This window comes from Monopterus albus, unplaced genomic scaffold, assembly GCF_001952655.1.
Source record: "Monopterus albus unplaced genomic scaffold, M_albus_1.0 scaffold83.1, whole genome shotgun sequence".
Taxonomy (NCBI): Eukaryota; Metazoa; Chordata; class Actinopteri; order Synbranchiformes; family Synbranchidae; genus Monopterus; species Monopterus albus.
This window is the reverse complement of record NW_018127963.1, coordinates 615,538-640,810: the sequence shown is the minus strand read 5'-3', so window position 1 is coordinate 640,810 and position 25,273 is coordinate 615,538. Positions and strand designations below refer to the sequence as shown.

General features: G+C 40.3%; 3 protein-coding genes across 5 annotated transcripts in view; 1 reads left to right on the top strand and 2 right to left on the bottom strand.

Annotated features, from left to right (window-relative positions):
- Nucleotides 1-924: 924 nt before the first annotated feature.
- lpxn (leupaxin) lies at nt 925-7,566 on the bottom strand. Its single transcript, XM_020607050.1, has 9 exons — nt 7,514-7,566; nt 6,682-6,764; nt 6,505-6,572; nt 5,902-5,998; nt 5,352-5,588; nt 5,018-5,191; nt 4,437-4,518; nt 4,191-4,339; nt 925-2,295 (listed from the first exon to the last, which is right to left on the bottom strand). The coding sequence occupies exons 1-9, from the start codon at nt 7,524-7,526 to the stop codon at nt 2,029-2,031; spliced, it is 1,170 nt and encodes a 389-aa protein (XP_020462706.1). The 5' UTR covers nt 7,527-7,566; the 3' UTR covers nt 925-2,028.
- A 1,813-nt stretch (nt 7,567-9,379) lies between these two features.
- On the top strand, nt 9,380-18,015 carry scyl3 (SCY1-like, kinase-like 3). 2 transcript variants are annotated; one of them, XM_020607015.1, is made up of 14 exons: nt 9,380-9,660; nt 9,805-9,997; nt 10,291-10,476; nt 10,709-10,822; nt 10,967-11,023; nt 11,379-11,481; nt 11,594-11,705; nt 11,792-11,869; nt 12,179-12,318; nt 13,736-13,926; nt 14,984-15,155; nt 15,517-15,687; nt 15,783-16,594; nt 17,638-18,015. In XM_020607015.1, the coding sequence occupies exons 2-14, from the start codon at nt 9,833-9,835 to the stop codon at nt 17,698-17,700; spliced, it is 2,364 nt and encodes a 787-aa protein (XP_020462671.1). In that variant the 5' UTR covers nt 9,380-9,660; nt 9,805-9,832; the 3' UTR covers nt 17,701-18,015. The 2 variants fall into 2 exon arrangements, with proteins under 2 accessions (XP_020462671.1, XP_020462672.1); XM_020607016.1 differs by having other exon boundaries at nt 9,380-9,683.
- firrm (fignl1 interacting regulator of recombination and mitosis) overlaps nt 18,016-25,273 on the bottom strand; it is a 16,737-nt gene continuing 9,479 nt past the window's right edge. For both annotated transcript variants that reach the window (XM_020607013.1, XM_020607014.1), the window contains exons 19-25: nt 24,142-24,261; nt 22,499-22,594; nt 22,305-22,418; nt 22,029-22,133; nt 21,872-21,952; nt 19,515-19,661; nt 18,016-18,889 (exon numbers count right to left, since the gene is read on the bottom strand). In XM_020607013.1, the coding sequence (XP_020462669.1) occupies nt 18,683-18,889; nt 19,515-19,661; nt 21,872-21,952; nt 22,029-22,133; nt 22,305-22,418; nt 22,499-22,594; nt 24,142-24,261 (870 nt within the window). In that variant the 3' untranslated portion in view covers nt 18,016-18,682. The remainder of the gene's footprint in view (nt 18,890-19,514; nt 19,662-21,871; nt 21,953-22,028; nt 22,134-22,304; nt 22,419-22,498; nt 22,595-24,141; nt 24,262-25,273) is intronic.

The following is a 25,273-nucleotide window of genomic DNA, read 5'->3' as shown; positions in this document are numbered from 1 at the left end:
ATCTTTTGGAATAATTCATCAATTAGCACTGATATATTGTCTGTAATGATGTGTTCAAGACCAAGCCCATATCAGACATTTGAAATGTAGCTGCCAAAAAAATATTAGAGAAGTATCGTACTGCTAGATCACATAAAACAAGCAAAAAGGGAACATGTGGGAAGTGAAGCAAGCAAAGGGAACTATGTCAGTTTTGTAACTTTACACATACCTCTGCTTGAGCTCTGCCTGGACACTTAACACCACACAGCTGGTCAAGAAGGCCCAACGGTGGCTATACTTCCTGAGGAGGCTGAGGAGGTTTGGCATGTCGCCTAGGATCCTTTGCAACTTCTACAGCTGCATCATTGAGAGCATCTTGACCAGCTGCATCACTGTCTGGTACGGCAGCACTACTGCTATGGACTGCAAGCGCCTGCAGAGAGTGGTAAAGACTGCGGAGAAGATCACCAGGACTCCACTGCCCTCTCTGCAGAGCATTTACCACCGCAGGGTGCATAGGAACGCTGCCTCCATCCTCAAAGACCCCACCCACCCCCAGCATGGACTGTTCACCTTCCTACCCTCTGGCCGGAGGTTCAGAAGTGTGAAATGTAGGACCTCTAGACTGAAAAACTCTTTCTTTCCCTCTGCCATCAGACTCCTAAACAGCTGAGGAGTTTATTACCAGGAAATACGTCATGTACTGTTTACCTGTACTGTTTACATTCTCAGTTTGCACATACATAATTGCACACTGACTGTTGACTGCTGCACATGCTGCTCCCATGTAGCAAGCATTCTCTCATTATATTCTTATATCTTTGCATTTGCTGCTTAAAGTGCCTTAGATTTTGTGTTACTTATTTATCTACTTTATATTTCACTTGTATTGTGTGGCATTCATGTGGACAGCAAAGTAAGAATTTCATTGTACAGGGAAACACGTTTCCTAACTGTGCATATGACGAATAAACACTTTGACCTTTGATCTTTGAACGAGCTGGCTTCAAGTAGTACAGTTTGGAATTTGCAGTTTGTTTTACTGAAAACACGGATTTTGTTATGATATGTAGATCTGGAACCAGTCCATCCATTATTATCCTGTAGAGGGTCGCATGAATAAAAACTGTTAGGCAACAAAAATAGGCCCAGACATACAAGGTATAGCACCCAAAATAAATTTACTATGAAGTACATTGTGGTTGATTGTTCCTTCTACAGTCACTGTGAGTTGCTGAAGAGACGCACGATGTAAAGGAGCTCCTTCTGGAGCCCTCTCTGTCCACATCACCACATTCATCAATCTTCAGTAGGCGTTTGTGAAGGAGACTGTACAGAGAAGGAAGTAGTTGTCTGAACCTGGTGCATGCCAGGTCAGTCAGAGTAAGGTGAAACTCAGGTCGGCACACTGATTCCCTGCCAGTTGATGCCAATACAAGCTATCAGGCCAACTAGACAAGCCCCTTGACAAACTGCTCCACACTGCCAGAGTATCTCTGCTCTGCCAATACTAACTCCAAACTAATGATCACCTAATAGAAACCATAGATTACAACTGCACCTGTGTGTTTTTCTTTCTCCATTTATAAAATTTATATGGTCATAATGTATGGAATCCAATTAAATTTAGACCCAAGTGTCAGCAACACACCCTTAACAACCATCCAAAACTCACAAAAAAAAATGTTTTTATCATGGGAAGTGAATTTTCCTTGTTTTACAACCTAATCTCTTATAGTAATTTAGGTCACACTTCTTGTTACACACTGTCAATCGTGTAATTTATCATACAGTATCAGTTTTCAAAAATCACTTAAGTCTGTTAACTCGCTTAGCCATGAAAAAAACTAAAAACTAAAAAAGTAAAAGGCTTACTTCTCATCTGTACCAATGCAAACGCAGTCCTGTAATGTCATGTTGTGTGATGTAAGAATAGCATAGTTGCCTAACGGTAATTTATCACTCAGTCAGCGGAGAAACTGTCATCTTAGCTTTACATTGATGCAGCATTTGATTGATTTCTGTGAACTGCTTGGATGATATGGCTCACACAAAGAGTTTATTATAGCAAACCGAGCAGTACGGCTTCCCCTTCTGCTCCTTGAAGATGCCTTGGCTGAGCTGCCGCAGACAGAAGGCACACACAAAGTGCTCAGGGTGAAACTTTCGATTGAGAGCAGAGGTGCATCGGCCTGTGATGGGCTCACCACAGCCACCGCAGAGAGTGCCCTGTCGGAAGTGGAAGTGCAGTGAGCAGAGGGGTCGGCCGTCCAGCTCCATGAAAGACCCGTCAGTGAAGGGCTTCAGGCAGTCCTGGTTAAAAGAGGAAGATAGGGCAAGTGATGTGGCAAAGGATGGAGGAAAGAAGGGAGGATAAAGACAGGCAGAAAAATGGTTAAAGATGGTAATATGAAAGAATGGTGTAAAATTTGGACAAGAATATTGATTTAAAAAATAATATCAATGATTATTCACCATTTAGCTTCATTACCCACATAATGTTGCATTTGATGCTTTAAAACAACTTTAGTTCTGCATGAAAATTACATGTTTTTGAAATGGTCATCAGTGGATGTATTTCTCTTGTAGCTCCGTGCATTTTTGCTGCAGATCAGTACCTAACTCTGACTGCCAGAGTATGCTTGATTGACTAGATAAGGGACACTTTAAATATACAGTAATTTAGCCCCTGCTCACAAATGTATTCTCATACAATGATAACAAAGTCTGTTAAAACAAAGAGAAACCAAAGGCTACAGTTTCTATAACCTTGTGCTCTGCAGAAAATTTTGTTGTAATGTAAAGTACAACATGATTTACTGAAGCCTAAAAGAACTATGCCATTTTGTTTCTGTTAACAATCCATTAATAATCACTAGAACATAAACTAAATGGGCCTGTATAGGAGTGATGTCACATGTGGTCCTATGGTTAATTACAAGCATTTCTCTTGACAGACATTCTGGCTTGTCATAGCAGTAAAAGAACAAGTGTAAGTCTTAACATTAGTGATGGTTCTGTTCCACTTATATGTGGCTGAAGGCCATTACAGTGAGCCAACAGGCCCAATGCCACAGCCTCAGAACACCTGAATGGGCACATTCCATTAATTACAATACTGACGTATGTGTTTGACGACTCAAAAGGCTGACGGTACAAAAGTCCTTTTTGTCAGTGTTGGTGACATTGTTTCTTAAACCTCTATGTAGCTATACATACTGTAATTATAGATACTGTATGCTTGATCATTTTAGAGTCAAAGGTTTTTTAATACAGAGGAATATCAGCTCATTAGGGATTTGTAGGAAGCTAATGCCTGTCTTCTAATTATTCCAGTATGGTTGAGTCAGTGATCGCATTTTAACATTTTATGGTATGGAAATCTCTCTAGTGTTGACATGAACAAGTTGCAGTACAGCACAGCAAGAGTGGCCAAAAAGATCAAAGGTGCTAAATTGTATGAACTGCCTCTTGTTTTTTTTAGCAGCAGGTTGATTAAAAGGCTCGGCCACTTTGGAGTATCCACTTCATCCTTTTTACAGATTGTTTGACCTCTTGTCCTCTGGAGCTAGATTTAGGCTAACAAGGGCCAGGTACAACTCTGACCTTGCTGATAATGACTGCTCCGCATAACACAATGTTTAGGTTCTATGCTAAGGGGTGAGGAATGTAACTGCAGTAATGTTTTGGCACTCAGAGTTGGATGTATTCCATGCTTCATGTGATGCTGTTAACTGTAATTCTGAGTGGCCTGTTATGTATTTCATGTTTTTGGACATTGTATTTCAGTCAACTGCAATGTTTTATGGATCATAAAATATTAAAGTTGAAGTCACAACATCTCTGTTGAAAGAATTTTAAGTAAAACAATTGCTTGGAGCCGAGAAAAGCAGCAGTAGATCTGCACACTGAACCATTTTTGACCAGATGTTGCACACAGAAGTAGGCTTGAAGAGTATGTGAAGGGTACCCATACTGAGGAATATGGTTTCCTTGATTTATTTGCATCATTTCAACCACAACATATTCATCAGGCATAAGGTTTTCATCAGCCTTGTGGTGAAAATGTTACAAGAAAAGCAAATGTGTGGGTATCTTTCTCATTTATTCCCAGGCTTGTGTGCAAGCCAGAGTCGTGTGTGTGTGTGTGTGTGTGTGTGTGTGTGTGTGTGTGTGTGTGTGTGTGTGGTCTGAAGTAAGAGACTCACTGCGCAGACGAAGCACTCTGGATGCCAGGTGCCATTGGCTGCAGTCAGATAGTTCTCCCTCACTGACTCTCCACAACCTGAGCACTTGGGAGCAAAGAGGTGATAGAAGTCCTTGCAACAGTATGGCTTCCCATCTTTCTCTAGGAAACCTGGGACAGGTAAAAGGCAATCCTAATACATCAGTTATTTGCAGTTTGCTGAAGGTGCGCTTTCAAGTGAAGAGAAATGAATGCAGATGCCTCTCACCCTCAGGTCCAAACAGGCCTCCACAGTGTGTACAGAAGAAGTGCTCAGGGTGCCAGGTCTGGTCCAGGGCTGTCAGGATGTTCTGGTAAACCATATTACATCATGCTTTTACTTCATTTGAGGATTAATAAGGTTCATCTCATCTCATGTGTTTAGATGTCAGGAAACAGAAGAATGTGAGTTGTGAACCACATAAAGTAAATCATAGGAGAAGCTGCATTAGTTTTTGATTAATGACTTTGGTCTACAGCATACTGTGCACCCAGTCTGCAGAATCCCAATATGGTTTTGTGTTTCATTTATTAAGATGACATGTGGAATCTGCCTAGAAAAAATAACAGCATAATACTGGATGTCAACATCCAATCCTCAAAAGATTATAGTGTAAATAAATGAATATAATATGTGACAGAACAAATCAGAGGATGAGTCCAAAAACACAGGGGCAGCTGAATGTGAACAAATGCTGCATTTAAATGTAGGAGATGGGAATAATTATACTGTGTTGCCAAATGAGTTTGTTCTAGTTTTGTCTTGCATTAACCATGACATGCGCTGTAAAGGGAGTGATGCCTTCTCACCCGCATAATGGGGCCTTTGCAGTAGGCACAACGTGGCGAGAAGAGCTGATGGTAGTCTTTGTCACAGTATGGTCGTCCCTCTCTCTCAAAGAAACCTGTGGTGCTCAGCTCCATCTTGCACACAGCACACACAAAGTGTTCAGGGTGCCACACTTCACCCAGTGCTGTGATCATCTAGAAAGAAGAAGAGTGTCATTGTTTGAATTGCCACTAGGTTGCCAAGCTGTTATTTGCACTTAAATACAGATACATAATACCTGTACCTTTTGTTATGCAGAAACCTACAGTACATACATTTTAGTTCTTGCTCATTTGTTTATACGACTTACTGTACCTTTCCTACGATGCATTTATTGCAGGAAGCACAGTGGCCCTTGGCTATGGTGCGTACGCCAATCTTCTCCAAATCAGAGCTCAGCCCTCCTAGCAGGTCATCTATCGTATCTGTTTTCTTGTTCGCAGTCGAGGCCTGTGGATCTGAACCTGCTGTGCTGCTGCTCTCCTTGTTCTCTTCTTGTGCACCTTCTCTTTTCTTTTTCACAGACTGCTTTTGTGTCAGTGGTGGCAGATCCTGAATGATAATACAAATAAGCACAAATAGCTGTTGTTTTTAGCTATATATCTGATATATGTATTTTTTTAAAGGTCAGTGCTTAGCACTGCTGCTACAGTATGTTGAAATTCCACTACTTGAGGTTGTTGATATTAGTACAATGCTGCCCTCTGTTGTCAAACCAGGTTAATTTCACTCATGTTGGGGAAGTTTCTTTACTGTTCTCTCTCAATGTCTTCATCAAGATTTCCTGGAATTTATTCTTTAACATGCAGAAATAGTACTTAATTGATAACACTCTTATTATGGGACTTGCAGAAACTATACTGACCCCTTGTCCCAAACCCAGCATATCTTCCAAGATGGAGTCCAGCTCCTTAGTGGGCGAGTCAGGTTCCAGAGAAGCTGCAACAGGAGCAGGCAGCTCACTAAATCCCAGAGAAAGGCAAAATTAGAAATTAGAGTATACTATTTGAAATTCTGTCTCCAATAACAGTGATTATCCCATGACTTCTGTATAATCATTTGTTTTAAGGGAAAATCTATGGCATTATTTTGTGCCCAACTGAATTGGGTCTCTGAACATACTGTATAGTAATCCAGGGTCCCTGATGATGTTATATCATAAGTATACATGAAAACCTACAAAGAAATAGCTATAGCCAAACAGGGCAACAGGTAATGTTTCAGCTTTATTCTGCACTGCTGTTCTTCTGTAAGATCTGTCAAATGTTCCAGTAAAAGATAGTCCTGGTATTAAAGTTCAAAGCAGACAGTTACACCATCAATAAGATCTTTGTGTACAGTAAAATGTTTTATAACTGAAATAACTTAGCTTTGAAATTTTATGTGTGAACCTCAAGTATTTTCCTACTTCCTCTACACAGCTCATACAATGGTTATGTGCATTATGGGCCTTAAGCCTGAAATTCACCTGTAGACATTTGAGCAGGCTGTGCCTCTTTTACTCTTGGTAAGTCCAGCACAAACTCTACCAGGCGCCTGCAGATACATAACCAAAATATTCTGGGGTTACTGAAGTACAACTGAAATATGTGCCGATTGAGTAGGCTATAGTGTACGTCTGTATTTTTAGCAGGTTTGTCTTCACCTCTCTATCAGCAGGATTGCTCCTGTTCTCACTGACAGTCTCTGAACTAGCTGAATTCAGGGCCAGTTCTTCCAACAGCAAATCTGTGGCAGGAGACAGGACATAAATCTTCTAACCACACATATAAACCATGTTCTTGCAGTCATGCACGCATATGCAGTTTTTATGGTTCAACGAGAGGGTGTGTAGTTTTTGTGTAAAGTGAAATGCTTGTATTTCCTGTTGATGGAGAAAGAGTGCACCTTGTTACAGAGATCAAGCTTTGTGGTTGCTTCATGCAAGTCAGCTTCCTGAGGACGTTATGGTGCAATACATTGCAGAAGTGAAACTCTTATTAATGTTGCAAGACTATGGCAACAAACCTACACTAGATTCAATGCTCTCCTCCACACTTTTAAGAAAACTGGAAGATATTTGTATGATTAATTATCAGGACAGAAAATGTGGTTGAAAAAGGAAAATGTTCAGCTGCACTGTTCTTTGAAAATATGAACAGTGTCATCCCAAGGCTTGCAAGACACATGTTGTAAGTTTAGATGATGAATAAAGTCCTATCCTCTATCTTATTTAATGTGTTTAATGTTTATTTTACCGTGGTAGTCTGTTGAAGGCAGGGCTTTTTTAAGAGTCACTACAAATGAACTACTTTTAAAATTACTTTCAATGATCTGCACTGCTGAGTATAGTAAATACTTATCTTATTCCAACATTATTTTCCACCATTATTTTCAAGCCAATTGTAAATTGTAGCACATTGTACTGATGTAATTACAAGAACATCGTTGTCTGTTCGCTGATCAACAGTGTAAAGCGTGAAAGAAAGTTGTCTTACCGAGCTCATCCATGTTGGTTCCTGTTCTCAGTGCAATACCTCCTTGAGTGTGTGTTGTCTACTGCTCATTGTAGTTACTAAGGCAACTACCCAATTTCACATACAATCGAAGCTGCCACTTCCTCTGACAATGGCTTATTTTGGTTAGTTACTGTGTTCAAGGTATATTCATATTTAATATGAGGTATTGCTGTTTCTTTCCTGAGAAAATGAAAAACATTTTTAGAATTGTGGAATAACTGTCTTTTATACTCAGTTATTAAATTTATTTGTCTGATACAACTTGTAATAAACTGTTAATTGAGCTTTCATGTATGTGTATATTAGGCTGCATATGTACAGTATATGACAATAAGACAATGCATTCACAGCAATGAAAACATAATTTCACCTTCAGATGGTATCTAAGTGTTTGTAAGGCAAGACATTTATTTGCATAATCTTTTTTCAAACCCATGGCAATTGCTTTACATAAACATGCATTTAAAATACAATGAAGAAAAAAGTGATTTTTGTTCAATTTAAATAAAATAAAATAAAGTAAAACATGGCAAAAAACAGACTAGAAAGGTCACTGCTCTTTCAGCATCTCTTTAGTACTAATCCATACACCACTGATACAGAAAATAAGATTATATAATTATGAATAACTTGTTAGTTAACTTCATTAACAATCAGTACCCTGTACAAAAAACAGAAACATCAAATATAAAGTGGTAGATATGCAGTGTTGTAAACATTTCCATGCAACGTCAACTTCCATACAGGCATATACATACTATAGATTGTTTTAGAATACAGTAAGAATATAGTTTTATCTACATATGCATTTTAATTTTTTATCTTTCTGTGTGCACTCTTCATGCATTTTAATGTTTTATCCATCTGTGTGCACTTTGAACTGCCATTGCATATGAAAATGTGCTATATAAACTTGCTGCTATATAAATAAACATTTTAACAACCCATGCTGGTTGTCCATGTAACACAACCCTATTTACAAAGCAGATAAATCGTAAAGAAAAAGAATAGAACATTGCATGAGAGAAACAGTGTTTGCATTATTTACTTAATGGCACTAAAGGTTATGCACCCTCCTGTCTACAGCAGACGCTAGGAGCAGACAGGCCCTTCTAGTGTTTCTTAGCAGTGATTTTGCATATCTTGGTGTATATTTTGTGTATCTTTGAGGTAGTTTTGTGTCTTTTGTACTCATTCTGTCTGTTTGTGCTAGGCCATTTAAGCGATTGTAGGTGTTTTGTGGGGTAGCTCTGTAATAATTTAGTGTTTCTTTGCCGTTCTTTTGCTTGTAGGTGAGGTTGTCTCATTTTCCGTCTTTGTATTCTGTTTGTCTTTATATGTATAGCTTTGTCTCATTTTGTCTCTTTATTGTAGTTTGTCTCAATTTATTGATTAAATCGGAATTGTATGAACTATTGTTATCACTACTAGATGAGGTTCGTGGCTCAGTGGTCTAAGGATAAAGAAGCTTAATTTGTCATGGAATCATGTTTTTTTTAATTATTATTATTATTTCTAAATAGCTTCCCAACTTTGTCAAACTGGTCACCTAACCCCCCTATAGAATCTCATTTCCTAATACCAGACAACCATTTTTGAGAAGTGTATGATTGTTTCTAATTGTCACCATATGGCTTTTCTTCTGCTACCTGCGTTATCTCGCACCACTTCAGTTGCAACCATTAGCTTTTAGAGAGGGTGATTCGTTGTTTGATCTGAATTTAAAAACCTCAAATTAAGCCAGTTAATAGGTACGCTTATGAATATATATATATTAAAGTATAAAATAGTTTTCACAAAATGTTAAGCAAACATCAGTATCTTATTTCTTTCAATTTTGAAAGTAAATCTGCCCCCTACGCCGTGGTTTCGCCTCTTACCGGAAGAGCTTGTGTTTACAGCGCAATTGTTGCTTCACGCTAGCATCATTAGTTTGACAAGCTGTGAATAGGGGTTATCTTGTGGTTTTCGGTTTTTGTAAAACCCTGTTTGTTAGAATTGTGGCATAGCTCGATTAACATGATTGTTTGTAGGTGGAAGAGCGACCGACAATGACCAGCTGGCTAACGTAACGCCGCGGTCAGGCAGCTAACAACACTAAGCTAGCTAACTTCTCACACATCAAGGTACATAGAGCACAGTGAAACAGGTAGCAGTATGTCGATTCACTTTTTGTCGAGCATTTATAGCTGCACACTTAACGACTGGCAGGCTCTCATTGCCACATATCACGTTTGACGTGCGTCTTTTACGTCCCTTTGCCCCCACAGTTCTCCAGGTCAAGGAGCAATCCGGGCCATGGGTGCGGAGAGTAGCGCCGTGCGAAGCTGCACCCTGGAGGAGCCGCTCCTCACTCTGCCGTCGGGGCTTACTATGTATTCGGCGATGCTCCAGGGTGGAAAGTCCGCTTCTGTGTTTGTCCACAAGCGGGGCAATGAAGACAAAGTCAACAAAGCTGCTAAGGTAACGTTAGTTATACTGAAGCCACGTCCTAATACCATCTCACATTAGCAGGGGCTGCTTTGTGGTAACAGATATGCAGTAGTTTAGTCCACATGGTTAATTCAGGTTTGTGTGTGTGTGAATGATGCAGTTCTCTGGTAAATGTCGAATAATTGGTCTGCAGAAAACCCATCATATTTTTTATCAGCAACATGAAATTAAATATTTTCTTGTATTGTGCACTACTGTAGTATTGAAACCACCAAGAGATGTGCTTGTACTTTCCATAGACCATATACTTTCATTTCCTGCAGCACCTGAAGACCTTGAGGCACCCGTGTCTGTTGCGTTTTTTGTCCTGCTCAGTGCAGGATGGCGGCATCCACCTGGTGACGGAGCCTGTGCAGCCCCTGGAGCTGCTGCTGGACAGTCTCTCTCCAGAGGAAATCTGTGCAGGCATCTATGACCTCCTGCAGGCACTTGTCTTTCTGCATGAGAGGGTGAGCAAAAAGAAGATGATGGTGCTCCTTTTGCTCCCAAGTCACCCCTGTATGTGAATGCATGTGATTAAAAAATGATGGAACAAAAACCAGTTCACTTGAAGACATTGCTTTAGAAGTAACTACTTAGGCGGTGTTTCACCTTTCATGTCAATGACCATTTGGTGCCTGTGTGTCCTTTTTTCTGAGTGAAACATGCATAAGTTCCTAACCTGTCGCCTTCTTCCACCAGGGCAAATCAAGCCACAACAATGTCTGTATTTCATCTGTATTTGTCAGTGAAGATGGTCATTGGAAACTGGGAGGAATGGAAACCGTGTGCAAGTTCTCTGAAGCAACTCCCGAGGTGAGAAGTAGATTAAAACAAATGCATTCCCAAGAAGCACTCTGTGTGTCTAAAAATGAAAGGCACCTACAGTAGATCAGATATTTTGTAGATTCATTTGCCATATATCAGCTTTGTTATGTTTGGTTTGCTTCAACTCCTCAGTTTCTCACAAGCATTCAGAATGTGAGAGAAATCAGCTGTGTTCCTCCAGAAGAGCAGGTAAGCAGATCAAATTATGTCCCTCTATTCTATATATGTGTTTGTTTTTATTAATGTTAAATTGATTGCTAGGTATGGCATAGTCACTTGGCACATCCACCAATAATTCTGTTTTTAAGTGTTGTGGTTTCAGTTCCACATCACTTTATTGTGTATTGTGAGGCATTGTTTTGTTTGTGTTCTGTGTGTTGTATTGTTTTGATTGTTGAATTGTATCTGTTATGTGAGGCACTTGCATCAAGCTAGTGGTTGTTGGAAAGTGCAGTATAAATAAACTTCGATTTGATCAAAGGTCATGGCAATAAATTGAGTTCTCTTTATGTTCGTACATTCTCATGAACCATGTTCTCTGCAGATTGAGGGGTTTCAAATGCTTCCAGATAAACATGCTCACTCTCGGGATTGTTATTCTTTTGGAATGATGGTGGAGACCCTTATTCCTCTCCTTAATGGCTATGGTGAGTAGACATGACCTCATGACCTCAACCCTTATGTTACATCTTGTTAAATTTTAGCTCAGTGTACATTCTCCTACACCTGTTAACCCCCTCTTCCCTTTGTTTTTTCCAGTGTCACAGGAGTTGTCCGACAGTTTGACGAAGACCCTGCAGATGGGCCCGCTGAACTCTGACCCCTTGTCTCGACCTCCGCTCAGCTCCCTGCTCATTCATGACTTTTTCAGGTTTGTGTGATCATGTTTGGTTTTGCTGTTATTGGAACATACTGAAAATAATTTGTTTTCAAACACGGTTTTTTTCCTCTGGCTAGAAATGACTTTCTGGAAGTGATGAATTTTTTGAAGAGCCTAACCCTGAAGATGGAAGAAGAAAAGAATGAATTCTTCAAGTGAGAAACAATATGTTCTCCATGTTTTACATATGATCTTGTTTGTTCAGTGCTCTTTTGGTATCAATGCACTGTCTTCATATATGAGTTGTATGTTGTTTTCCAAGGCAGTCTACAGTTTTCAGTTAGATATAATTCTCTCAGAATTCTGGTGTTTTTGTGTAATTGTGTTTTAATTTAGTTAGATGATAAACACAAATAGGAATTTGAAGTAGTTTCCTATATGCCCTCATTAAATAATTATATTATAATTTTAAATACACCTTATTTTGCCCAAGTTCCTTAACATACTGGTTGTGTGTTTTGTAGGTTTCTTCTAGACCGGGTCCAGAGTCTCCCTGAAGAGCTGATAGCGGCACGCCTTGTCCCCAAACTCCTTAACTCGCTTGTTTTCGCAGAACCAATGGCTGTAAAAAGCTTCCTGCCTCATCTTTTAAGGCCAAAGAATGGTAAGATAGCATTATATTATGTAACTCTTTCTCTTGCTGCTAAATAGTGCTGGGTGTTAGGACCAAAAATTGTATTGCAGTATTTTTAAGATTTTGGCAGTTTCACAGTATATCACAGTAGCTTAGTTTTTTGCACCACTGGGTCTTTATATATGTTTATGGTATATTCTACTGTCAAGAGTAGCCTACTTAGAATACAAAAAATAAGAAATATTCTAGCCTGCTAACTCAAACATTAATGAAAACACCATTCATTTTTGAAAACATAACAAAGTTTTAAATATTTGTTTTTAGGCTATTAATAACATAATGTGGCACATTTAATTGTGTATTACTTCAAAAACAAATTGTTTAATTAATACAAATATTTGCTTTCTTTCTTTCTATTTATAAATACCTACAGCAAGCCTGCGTCCAAAGTACTGTCTTTTCCAGTCATTCAGGTGGCCTGCTATCACAGTGTTGATCCCACTGTCAGTTGTTAGCAAAGATACAGTATGTACACAGTGTATTTATCGATGAGATTTTAGGGCAGACTGCCTCAACTACTAATCCTTGTACAATTGTTTGTTCAGTGTGGTTGTTCAGGAAATGTTACATTTGCAAACAGTAGCTGCACAACTCAAAGTCATCATTGAAAGTGCACCATTATGAGGTATCACTCCATTGTGCGACTTGACCACAGGTCTGTTATAGAAAACTAAACGAGGGCACATATTTTATTTAGTTAGAAAGTTTGCTTGTGTTGCCAACAGCACAGCATGCCTCAATATACAGTCCTTCTGTCTGGTTTTAAAACCAAAAACATCCAAACTGCAGACACAGCTCCTCTCTTGGATAAAATTTCCGATCCCACTTTCTTAATCCTCCATCTGTTTGCTGTTCTTTAGTCTACCATAGCGACACAGCCTCTACCAGCTATTAACAGGCTTTTATGCTACCTGGCTAGCTAGCAAGCTGTTACCCATTTGTAAATGTAGATTTTATCATTACAAGCTGTTTTGCCCTATTAAAGAGAGTAAGCTGTGGGTAATTAGTTGCTGTGTTATAAAGCTGTAACCATTAGTAAGATGGATAAGCACAGTTGATAAGGGTCCACTCTCAGTACATCCTGGTTAAGTCCAAAGCCTTTCTAGTGTAATCAGCTGTTGACTGAAGTTTTACAGCTGTGGGTTCAGTTCTGCTATGGTATGGTGGTATATGAAAACTTCATACATTAGGTGAAATGAAAACTAAAGTTACAGGATGAACAGGTATACCAGTTGCACTACTGGTTACAGTGCTGCCAAATATAACTCAGCTCTTCTAATCCCCTATCAAAGAGGTGTGTACTGTGTCTTTCAGGTGTGACCGCTGTGAAAAACTGTTTGTTGGTAATGCTTCTCTTCTTTATTTTGTCAATGTTCAATGTTGACAGATTCTAGTGGTGGTGGCAGCAGTGAGGAATGCCTGCTGTCTGTGTCCCTTTACCGTAAACATGTGATTCCTCAGCTTCTCAAGCTCTTCAAGGTCAATGAGGAACATGTTCGGATCGTGCTGCTGGCTCACATCCACATCTACGCTGAGTTCTTCTCCCACGATGAACTCAAAAACCAGATCCTGCCTCAGGTGGCGTGTCAATATAGTAGCATGGGTTTTAACTTTATCAGTGGTGAACAGTGAGCTAGGTTTACCACTCTATGATCAATACCTTTTGAGCGAGAGCCAGGAGGAGATTATCTTAGTGTAGCATAAAGACAGGAAGCAGGGGGAAACAGCTAACCCGGCTTACTCCAACAGTGTCACACTAGTGTTTTAGTACCTAAAAATTGAGTATGGCACACAACACAAGAAGAATATGGGGCTTGAAGCAAGTAAAAATTCTGTGCCTGAAATGTGGTTTTCAAGGGGTTGATTTTGGAGTCAAAGAGGGGGGTGATTCTGAGATGCTGGAACACACTGTTGAGCCTTCTCGGTGTTGTGAGCCCAACTCAGTGAAGCACCGGTTAGTGAGAGGGTGCCTACCTGATGACCCTGTAGACTTAACTTGTGTTGGTGATAATATAGTTACAGACTCACTGGAATTGTTAATAGTATTCTTTTGTTAAACAGTTTTGGTAGAACAGTGTCAGCAGTTGGACAACTGAGCAGACCCGACTCTCAGAAGTGACTGCCATTATAGGCCTGTTGGGCCAGCCACTGCCTAACCAGAGCAAATACAATACAGATGCTGTGTGTCAAGCCACATACAGTATCTGCTCTAGGCTAGAACAGGGCAACTGTTGTCAAACTATTGTCAGATTAGTCCAAAGCTTGTGGTGACCAAAATAAACTGACAACCTATTCATTTCAACTTTTCTTTAGAGTAATGTAGTCATGTGCATTTCTGAGCTGACATTTCACCAGGCCACAAAGTCAGCAAAAGTTTTTTATTAATACAATATAGACGATTCCATATGGCTCTTCAATACAGCCATGTTTTTGCTATGTGACAGTTAAAAATGCATAATTTTTTTCCATAAACATATAGCCTAATTATTTTCTAATCTAAAATGACCCCACTCCGGAATTTTGGCACATTGCTGGAAAACTTTAAGCCCTGAGAATATATATATATATTTCTTATCTGAATGTTCTTCTGTAATTGTCTTATTTACATAATATCTGTTTGTTTGTCCTGCTGCAGGTTTTGTTAGGAATGCGAGACACCAGTGACTCTCTGGTTGCCATGACGCTGCAGAGTCTGGCAGTGTTGGTGCCCTTGCTTGGGGCTCAAGTGGTGGTCGGAGGAGAGCGAACCAAGGTTTTTAAACGCACCACACCCAGCTTCACCAAATCTACAGAAGTCACCCCTGAAAGTAAGCAACACTGGCTTAACAGTGAAAAGAAAATTAAAATGGTTGCATCAGTAATGTCTGATTATAACTGCAGATAAAGGTATTGGTTAAAAAGTCCATTTTATAACCACCTGGTCATCAGTACAGGGATGATCAGGCTAATATGACTGCAGGAGGAATCCTTCCAGCAGTATTTTGGATAAGCTGAAGGCACAAGGAAGTACAGGGCACCGGTGTTATCATGCTGTTAACGTGTGTCACGAGGGTGTTGCTTAAAGGATCTGCATGCTCAGAAAGCCATTTATGGATTAATGAAGGGAAAAGAGCAACATTTAGTAAACTTGAAACTTGTTTTCTCTGTCTCTTATCATTTCACTTTTAGCTTCACCAGTCCATATAGTTGGAGTCTCTCAGCCTCAGCTGGCTCAGCCCTCTAAAGTCTTGAATTTATTTGCCAGATCATCAGAAACTAAAGGTCTGGTCCTGAATAATATGAATAGCTTAGCAAGTAATCGAGAAACTCCACGAAGTTATCCCCTGGTAACAAAACCAGGTATGACACCCCCCACCGCCCAAGTCATACTAATATCAATTTAGAGTTTGATGTTACTGTACCTGAACCTCAGCCTGTCTTTTCTGATGTTTCAGACATAAGTAGACAGTTGTCTCTACCTTTGAATGGTCTTCATCAGGACAGTGAGATTGAGCCAGCATCATACAGCCCAGAGCAGCCAGATAGACTAGAGGGCCCAGTGGATGACTGGCCTGACTGGAACAACCCTGAAGAAAGTGAAAACAGAGCTAGACAGTCAGTCCAGATTCATATTCAGGCCTCAGAGAGACTGGACTCAGTCAACAGCAGACTGCCACTCTCACAGCACAAAATGATGGATGAGCCATGGGATGACCTTGAGGACACTGAACCTACCTCAGATCTCTCCCCTACAGCTCCTTTATCAGACCCAGTTATACTCACACCACCCCGAGGGGGCACTGCTACTCCACATGTAAAACATGCTCCTGAGGCAATGAGACTGGGATCCTCCAGACCCCTCAGATTGACCTCAACACTGCAGCAATCCACACAGAGCAAGACCATGTCCTCATGGGACAATGGATGGGCTCAAGAGCAGAGGGACTTTGAGAACTCACACAGTTCATTAAACCTCAAACTCAAACCTACGGTGCCACAAAAGACTGGTGGAATAGGAGGTCTGGGGGAGGAGTTCACCATTAAAGTGAAGAAAAAGGTAGAGCAAGACCCAGAGCTAGATTTATTTGCTGACATGGTGCCAGACATCAAGTTGTCCTCTTCAGCTCTGCTGCCACTGGAAGAGAGCAGTATAAGTGACACTGGACTGTCTACAGCGTCATTGGAAACCACTAAATCACTGCAGGTTGACCCATCCATCGATACTGTAACACTCACTGCCAAGTTTGCAGCTGCCAACCCGATGGAGGTGAGTGTGTTTGGTGTTTTTCAAATTTTGTTCTTCGGGATTTAGATAAAAGGTCATGTTTTTACTGTAATTTCCAGACTATAAGCCGCACCCACTAAATGTAAGACGAAAAAACATGTTGTACATAGCCGCAGGTGTCCACGTTGTAACATGAGATAGTTCGACAGCCAGATCCATCGCCTGTAACTTGAAGCGGCATCATATGCATTTCGTCGTGTGTTGTCCATAATGAGGGTGTGTGCATGAAGCAACAAAAGTAGCGGCTTATAGTCTGGAAAGTACGGTAAGTTGGATGTAGGGCAAACCATTGTGCCCGAGTACTTTGAACAGCACTTATTTCTTACATATAGCATATAATACTAGAGTTAGAGCTGCAAAATGGAAGATTGAGTGGTTTCTAAACTTTTTTCATTGTGATGCCTAAGCATGAAGCAAGGTCTGCCTGCAACCCCTCATTATAGGACACATTTTTATATGTTTTTGGAAACTCTATAAATTGTTTTCCTCATAGGCGTTTCATTTTATTAGTTTAGGAGATGGTAAACTGTATTGTTTCTTATAAAAAGAAATGGTGGATTAGGAAAAAATCAGAAAATTCAAGATGAATTTTGCTGCAGTTTCTACTTGGATCTTTTTCCTACCCTGGTAATCTTGTGAAGCACTGCATTACATTTACATTCTTCTGTTTAGTCACCCATCTGTCTGGAAGTAAGATGTAAAAAGTTGGATGGATGATGAGCAGCCAGGCTGCCGTGATTATTGGTCAAACCAAGATTAATAATCAATATGGCAGACCTTTGGTAAAGAAAAAAAAAAAAATCACAACCTACAATTGTTAATAAGACCGGAAGCAGTTTGAATTGATGTAATTATATAAAAACCCAAACCAGAGAGAGGTTGTAATCATTACTGTAAAGTTACCATTTCTGTACTGTTTATAGCTGCATAGGCATTCACAGAAGTTTTTTTTCTGCCACTTACGAACTTGCTTCTCATTGATGATCATTGTTTAGATTAAATTTTTTTTTCTCTTTCTCTCAAAGATGGAAACAGATGGCTGGGGAGATGGAGACGACCTCAACTGGGAGGATGAAAATGCCTGGTGATGGCGTCTGATCCATTAGCAAAAGTGATAAACACTTCACCAGAGGCTGTACATTTCTCCAGTTCTCATTTAACATGATGCAGTAAGAAGAGAGGTGGGTTAAGACTTCTGATACCCCATTCTCTCAGTCCCCAGACATTTATTGCCAGTATGTTCTTTAAGATGACTTATTTGTGAAAGGATTGAATGATTATCAGATGGTGCTAGATCTGGATCTAAATGAAGCCATTCTTAAAATGTTTGCCAAGTGATACTAGTTGCCTCAAGATGAATGAGGAGCTCAATCAGAGGTAAAATGTCATCCTTTTCCATCTGCTTTTTTTTTTTTATTGCACAAATTTCACTACAGACATGAAGTTCATGATACACTTTTTAACAAGGCAAAAAATGCATCCGGTTTGATTTGCAGAGGGCTTGTAAATGTGAAATAGAAATTACATAATTTATTAGTCGACCTGCCCATTGTGTACCTCACCTCACCCGATGTCCCCTGAGATTGGCTCCAGCCCTCCCACAACCCTCTTTAGGACAAGCAAGATGGATGGATGGATAATTTATTAGTAGCTTTTTGGTTGCTGGTGAAATAAAGGTGTTACTTTATCAGATGCAGCATTGTTCTTTATTACAGTAGCAACATTTTGCAACTTTACCTTTATAAAGGGTTAGGGTTAGTTGTTCAGGACTCCCAATGGTACATGGTTTCAGAAACACGCTAACAGAAAAGCCTCCAACGCAGTGTGGGTGTCTTATACAGGAATTTCTTATTCTGCTGTAACCTCCCAGGTAGTGAAGACTCCTCTTGTACTTAGAGCTAAATGACAACAAATCAATGTGCTGTATTCAAACAAATTTAATAAAGTTACATAAATCGACTGATGGTTTTAAAAAGTGAAAGGTATACAGATTTCCACAGGGCCAGACTGAGTAAATAGTTTTTATATATAGAGGTGAGCAGTCTGGGGCCGGAAAACAAACTGGAGCTGCTAGGTTGTGTGACTGGCTGTACTGATGTGGGTGATGAGGGTCTGTAGCTCCTGTAGTCTGGATTCAAACCACTGTGGAGGTGGTGCAGCGTTATGGGCTTTACCGTCAACGAGAGCCAGAAGGGCCTTTAAAGAGCTCTCAGCTGTCTGGATGTAACGGCTGTACTCCTCTGTACTAGTCTCCTGTCGAGCTTTCTTTGGGCAGGGCTGAGGGAGGAATAATTACAGATGGAAAATATCCATGCTTCATGAATGAAGTCTTGCATGTAAAGTAACTTTCCACCACTTGGAAAACTGGTGTGTTATCCTGATTACACTGACCAGTGATCACAGAAGAGGATCAAATCAATGACAAGAAATCACTACAAAATGTTTTCTGTGCTCTGGCCTTCATCAGCATCACAATCATGCAGTGGTGCAGCTGCCTTTTTAATTGTGCCTGCAGGTGACATGCATATACATGACTGCCTAGTTCAATGCTAATTACTTGGAGAGGAATCATCTGAATGTGCTATTTAAAAGGCAGCTTCACTGTGTGATTACGACACTGATGAAGGCTGGATGAAGAAAAACCTTCTCTTCATGAAGGCTACTCTTGTCACTGCTTAGTGAAGTTAATGCTGAGCTACTAAATATTTACATTAGTATTGCAAACATTTAAATCCTGTTAATTGGCATTTATATTAAAATATGAGAGAAATCCCCTTCTTCCTTTCCTTCCCTGTTAACTCAGATAAAGATGGAATATAATACCCTGAAGCAAGGCTAGGCATGAGCATGCATCAGGAAAACTTATTAATGCATTTTAAGTTAATTTACTGATGTTACTAACCTCTGTATCAGCAATGGCTTCAGCAGCCAGTTTGTTAGGAACGTTGTCTGTGTTGTATTCCAGCTTCTCATTGTGTTCCTCAATCACTGGTGTCTCCAGCTTGAGCCTCTTTAACCGTGATTCCTCATCTTCTTGTGCATTCACAGTCTACAGCAAAACAGTGTTCCCCCTCTGTTTTATTTTAGGTATATACCCACCAGTCACTTTATTAGGTATGCCTGTACAATTGTATGGTAATTCAGTGCAACACTTCTACCTTAACAGCTGTGTTTATGAAGTTCAAAAAGTTTGTTTTCGGTGAAATTGAATGTCATACTCTGTAGTTTTCCTTGGACCCCTACCCACTCAGACTAGTGATGACACGTTTAGCCGCATGTCATCATTCAACTGCTGGCTGTCTAGGTGTCCAGAAAACGATGTGGGCTTCATAGGCAATTGGAAAACATTTTAGGGAAAACATTTTAGGGAAAACCTTGTGTGATTAGCAGAGACGGCATCCATCCCACTTTGGGTGGTGCAGCTCTCTTATCTAGAAATCTGGACGAGTTTGTTTTACAACCTAAATTATGACAACCCAGAGTTGAGACCATGACACTGAGTTGCAATCTTACATGCCCCTCTGCAGTCTCTTTGCAGCTGCTACCCACCCAAAACTCGCAGTACCTTCATAGAGACCGTCTGCCCCCCCCCACCTAAATCAAAAATCAACTCAAGAGGAGTTATTTACAAGAACTTAATCAAAATTAAGACTACTCCTCTTATATAACAAAATAACAGAACAATCAAATGTGGACTATTAAATATCACATCCCTCTCGTCTAAAACTCTGTTAGTGAATGGTTTGATTAGTGAGCATCAAACTGATATAGTGTCTTACTAAAACCTGGTTATAGCAGGAAGAATATGCTGGTATAAATCAATCCACCCCACCTAGTCATAGTTAACTGTTGCATCCCTCGAAGCACAGGCCGAGGTGGAAGTGTGGCAGCAATCTTTGACTCAAGCCTATTAATCAACCCTAGACCTAAATATACTGTAGCTATAACTCAATTCAAAGCCTTACTCTGAGTCTCTCACACCCAAACTGGAAAATTTAAAAATGAGTTCTATTTGTTATTGTATACCAGCCACCTGCCCCTGATTCAGAGTTTCTAACTGTATTCTCAGATTAATAATTAAATAATAATTGCATATGGTAAATGGACTGTCTTTATATAGCTCATTTGCACAGTGTGTTACACTGGCCAAAGCGCTTTACAGAGATGATAGAACATTCACACACCGATGACGACAGCTGCCACACAACGGCGCTAATCAAGCCACCGGGAGCAATTCGGGGTTCAGTGTCTTGCTCAGGGACACTTAGGCATGCGGGGAGACCGGGAGTCGAACCACCAACTTGCTGGTCAGGAGACGACTGCCCTACCTCATGAGTCACAGCCACCCCATATATACATTTATTTCACCCAAAACTGAGAGTTTCATAAACACTAGGGGTATAAAGATAAACCGATACAAATAAAAAAAATTGATTCAAGAGTCAGATTTAAGGCTGCATCTGTTGAAAACCACAGATTCAAACCAAATAAGTAAAAAAAAAAAAAATAAAAAAAAAAAGTGCTCTAAAATCGATATAGACCTCATAAACTGATATTAGCCGAGTTTTCTGGTAGTTCTCGCTGTGCTCCGCTCTAGGTGGTCAAACACGCCTCCTTAATGACGCAGGTCCAGGAAAAAAGGCGCACACAGGACAAAGATACTGTAGCTGCAGGAGCAAACGGTGCTAGTCTTAGCAGCTACCTCAGAGTGCAGAACATGCAACGCTTTTGTTGAGTAGCCTATACCTGGAGTACCACTGACCTCACAAGTAGAAATGTTATGAAGGCAACATATTGTTGAACAGATGGAAAATGTACAGTTTACTACTACAGTCATCTTGAGGCAAGCAACAGAGCTAGTGTTGTTAGCAGCTAATTTCAAAAGTTCATCTGATAATTCCACCCGGTTAGATTGAAGTCAGTAACTGAAGCTGTAAGTTATTTCATTTGCAAAGACACACGCCTGGGTTGTTGACAATGTGGGTTTTGGACAAATGACAGTGACTCTGAAACTGACACAGTAACAAGTCACCAGGGAATGATAAGGTAAAACAGCAGCTGGAGATTTACTGTTCACCAGTGCCCAGTGTTTACTACTGTTAAAAAAAATAAAATAAAAAGAGTAGACATGTTTTATCTATTTGGCTTTTACACACCCCTAACAAAGATCTCAAAGCGGAAGTGTTGCATACAATTGTGCAGGTGTACCTAATAAAGTGGCCGGTGAGTGTATTATCACAGTATGTTGGCATTCCTTACCTTACTAAGATAATTCACCACCTTAGTCTTGTTTTCTTCTACACACAGACTCTGGGCAATGACTTCCTCGTGATTTGTATTCTTAAATACCAAAAGGAGAAATGAATGTTATATTAAGGTATTGACGGTATACAGCGCAACAGGATTCCTGCCATACCTCTGCAAAATGAGAAAAGGCCTCCAGGGCATGCTGATGTAGAAGCCAGGATCTGTCAGCCAGTAGGACTCCAAACAGGCTACTCAATCTTGGCAAAATGTGACTCTGTGCAACCAAAAGGTTAATCAGGAAACATGAGAATACAAGTCTACGTTTGCATCTTACAAACATAGAGATATGACCAGCAGCAGAATAGCTTTCATTGAACAACCAGTAGTAAAGAGTGCAAGGAATTAAAAAGTCAGATCCTCATTTCTAGTAGTCTGGTTTCATTACCTGTCTGTCAGGAGGGACAAAGATCTTCCCAAGGGAGGAGAGGAACTCCAAAGCAGCCAGCAGCAGCTGATCCACACACTTCTGAGGTACCAGAGCATCCACACACAGCAGAGCCTGTAGTACACACACAGCCGTCAACAGAGACATTTTCCATCTGTCTAATGTGAACTGTGAAACTGAACTGCTAATCATACCTGACAAATGACTTGAGGGTCCATGTTTTTAACTAAAATGGCTGACATGGTCAGAAGTAGCTGCAGAGTACACTGGAGCACAGGGTGGGTCTGCACCTGCAGTGAGACAGGTTGCACCAGTAATTTTTTTAACAAATAAAAAACTGAATAATTGGGCGTGCAAAATTATTCAGCCCCTTTACTTTCAGTGCAGCAAACTCTCTCCAGAAGTTCAGTGAGGATCTCTGAATGATCCAATGTTGACCTAAATGACTAATGATGATAAATAGAATCCACCTGTGTGTAATCAAGTCTCCGTATAAATGCACCTGCACTGTGATAGTCTCAGAGGTCCGTTTAAAGCGCAGAGAGCATCATGAAGAACAAGGAACACACCAGGCAGGTCCGAGATACTGTTGTGGAGAAGTTTAAAGCCGGATTTGGATACAAAAAGATTTCCCAAGCTTTAAACATCCCAAGGAGCACTGTGCAAGTGATAATATTGAAATGGAAGGAGTATCAGACCACTGCAAATCTACCAAGACCTGGCCGTCCCTCTAAACTTTCAGCTCATACAAGGAGAAGACTGATCAGAGATGCAGCCAAGAGGCCCATGATCACTCTGGATGAACTGCAGAGATCTACAGCTGAGGTGGGAGACTCTGTCCATAGGACAACAATCAGTCGTATACTGCACAAATCTGGCCTTTATGGAAGAGTGGCAAGAAGAAAGCCATTTCTTAAAGATATCCATAAAAAGTGTCGTTTAAAGTTTGCCACAAGCCACCTGGGAGACACACCAAACATGTGGAAGAAGGTGCTCTGGTCAGATGAAACCAAAATCGAACTTTTTGGCAACAATGCAAAACGTTATGTTTGGCGTAAAAGCAACACAGCTCATCACCCTGAACACACCATCCCCACTGTCAAACATGGTGGTGGCAGCATCATGGTTTGGGCCTGCTTTTCTTCAGCAGGGACAGGGAAGATGGTTAAAATTGATGGGAAGATGGATGGAGCCAAATACAGGACCATTTTGGAAGGAAACCTGATGGAGTCTGCAAAAGACCTGAGACTGGGACGGAGATTTGTCTTCCAACAAGACAATGATCCAAAACATAAAGCAAAATCTACAATGGAATGGTTCACAAATAAACATATCCAGGTGTTAGAATGGCCAAGTCAAAGTCCAGACCTGAATCCAATCGAGAATCTGTGGAAAGAACTGAAAACTGCTGTTCACAAATGCTCTCCATCCAACCTCACTGAGCTCGAGCTGTTTTGCAAGGAGGAATGGGCAAAAATTTCCGTCTCTCGATGTGCAAAACTGATAGAGATATACCCCACGTGACTCACAGCTGTAATCGCAGCAAAAGGTGGCGCTACAAAGTATTAACTTAAGGGGGCTGAATAATTTTGCACGCCCAATTTTTCAGTTTTTTATTTGTTAAAAAAGTTTGACATATCCAATAAATTTCGTTCCACTTCATGATTGTGTCCCACTTGTTGTTGATTCTTCACAAAAAATTACAGTTTTATATCTTTATGTTTGAAGCCTGAAATGTGGCAAAAGGTCGCAAAGTTCAAGGGGGCCGAATACTTTCGCAAGGCACTGTATATTTACATTACACTTGTGTGTGCATATGTGTGTGTTTAGACTTCACCTGGTCTGGACTCATTCGTAACCACAGCTGCGTGACTATCCTCGCTGCAGATGACACGCACTCGTTTTCAGGAGAGTACTGCCCTCGAACCACCACTTGGAGGGATAACAGTGCCATATTCTGGAGATTGGAGGGACTTTGTAAATATATTCATGCCAATTTTTGATTTGACATTTCCTCACTCAGCTTCCTTGCATTGTTTACTTGGCCAGATCATTCTAGTATTTAACTGATAGCAGATGGACAACATAACTGAAATACACGAACACTCTGAAGCAGAAGACAGCAATTAGTAGATGAGTGAAGACAGATCATTTATGCGTCATGTATACAGTAAATAAAATCAAGAACATTCACCGGCGTCATAAAGCCAGTAAGACTAAAATTATCAGATAACTTTCCATTATCACATTAACTGTTATTGTCTTAATACTGCATTATTGACAGTACATTAAAGGTGTGCAGAAATGCATATTGGATAAAAAAAAAAAAACTAAACTGATTATTCTTTGCAGTAAGTCCATATTTACACTGTAAAGACATCAAACCTAAACTGAATATCCACACACCCTTTCAAGAAAAAAAGACATCTTAGTCGGAAACCTGAGGTTATCGTGGCTCTGTGAGATGTCAGACTAACAAAGGATAGAGGCCAATACCAGCAACCTTATCTGTCATCTGCTCTCAACCACAGGAACAAGGTTATCTTGCTCTTGACATCACTTGTTACGATCATTGGTCAGCGACCCAGTATGTCATCAGTGCACAAGGACAGACATTATGCTGTAGCCTTGTCCATGTTCATACTGCCTCTTTCTCTCAACATATCCATGTCATGGTCACTACAGTTCCTTTGTTACATTCTGCAGTTAAATGAAAGGTAAACACATTTAGTGTTGCCTTTAGCGAAATAGAGTCTGGCAGAGTTTACTTCATCACATAGAAATTCTGAAAATGCTTGTTTTTGTTTACACACTGTTTGAACACAGCAGGCAATAACCCACCACTCATTCATTTTAGAGGGAAGTAGTACTCCTTCATTTCTTTCATTTTCTACCGCTTAGTCCCTGAACAGGGTCACGGGGGGGCTGGAGCCAATCCCAGCCGGCAATTGGGCGAAGGCGGGGTACAC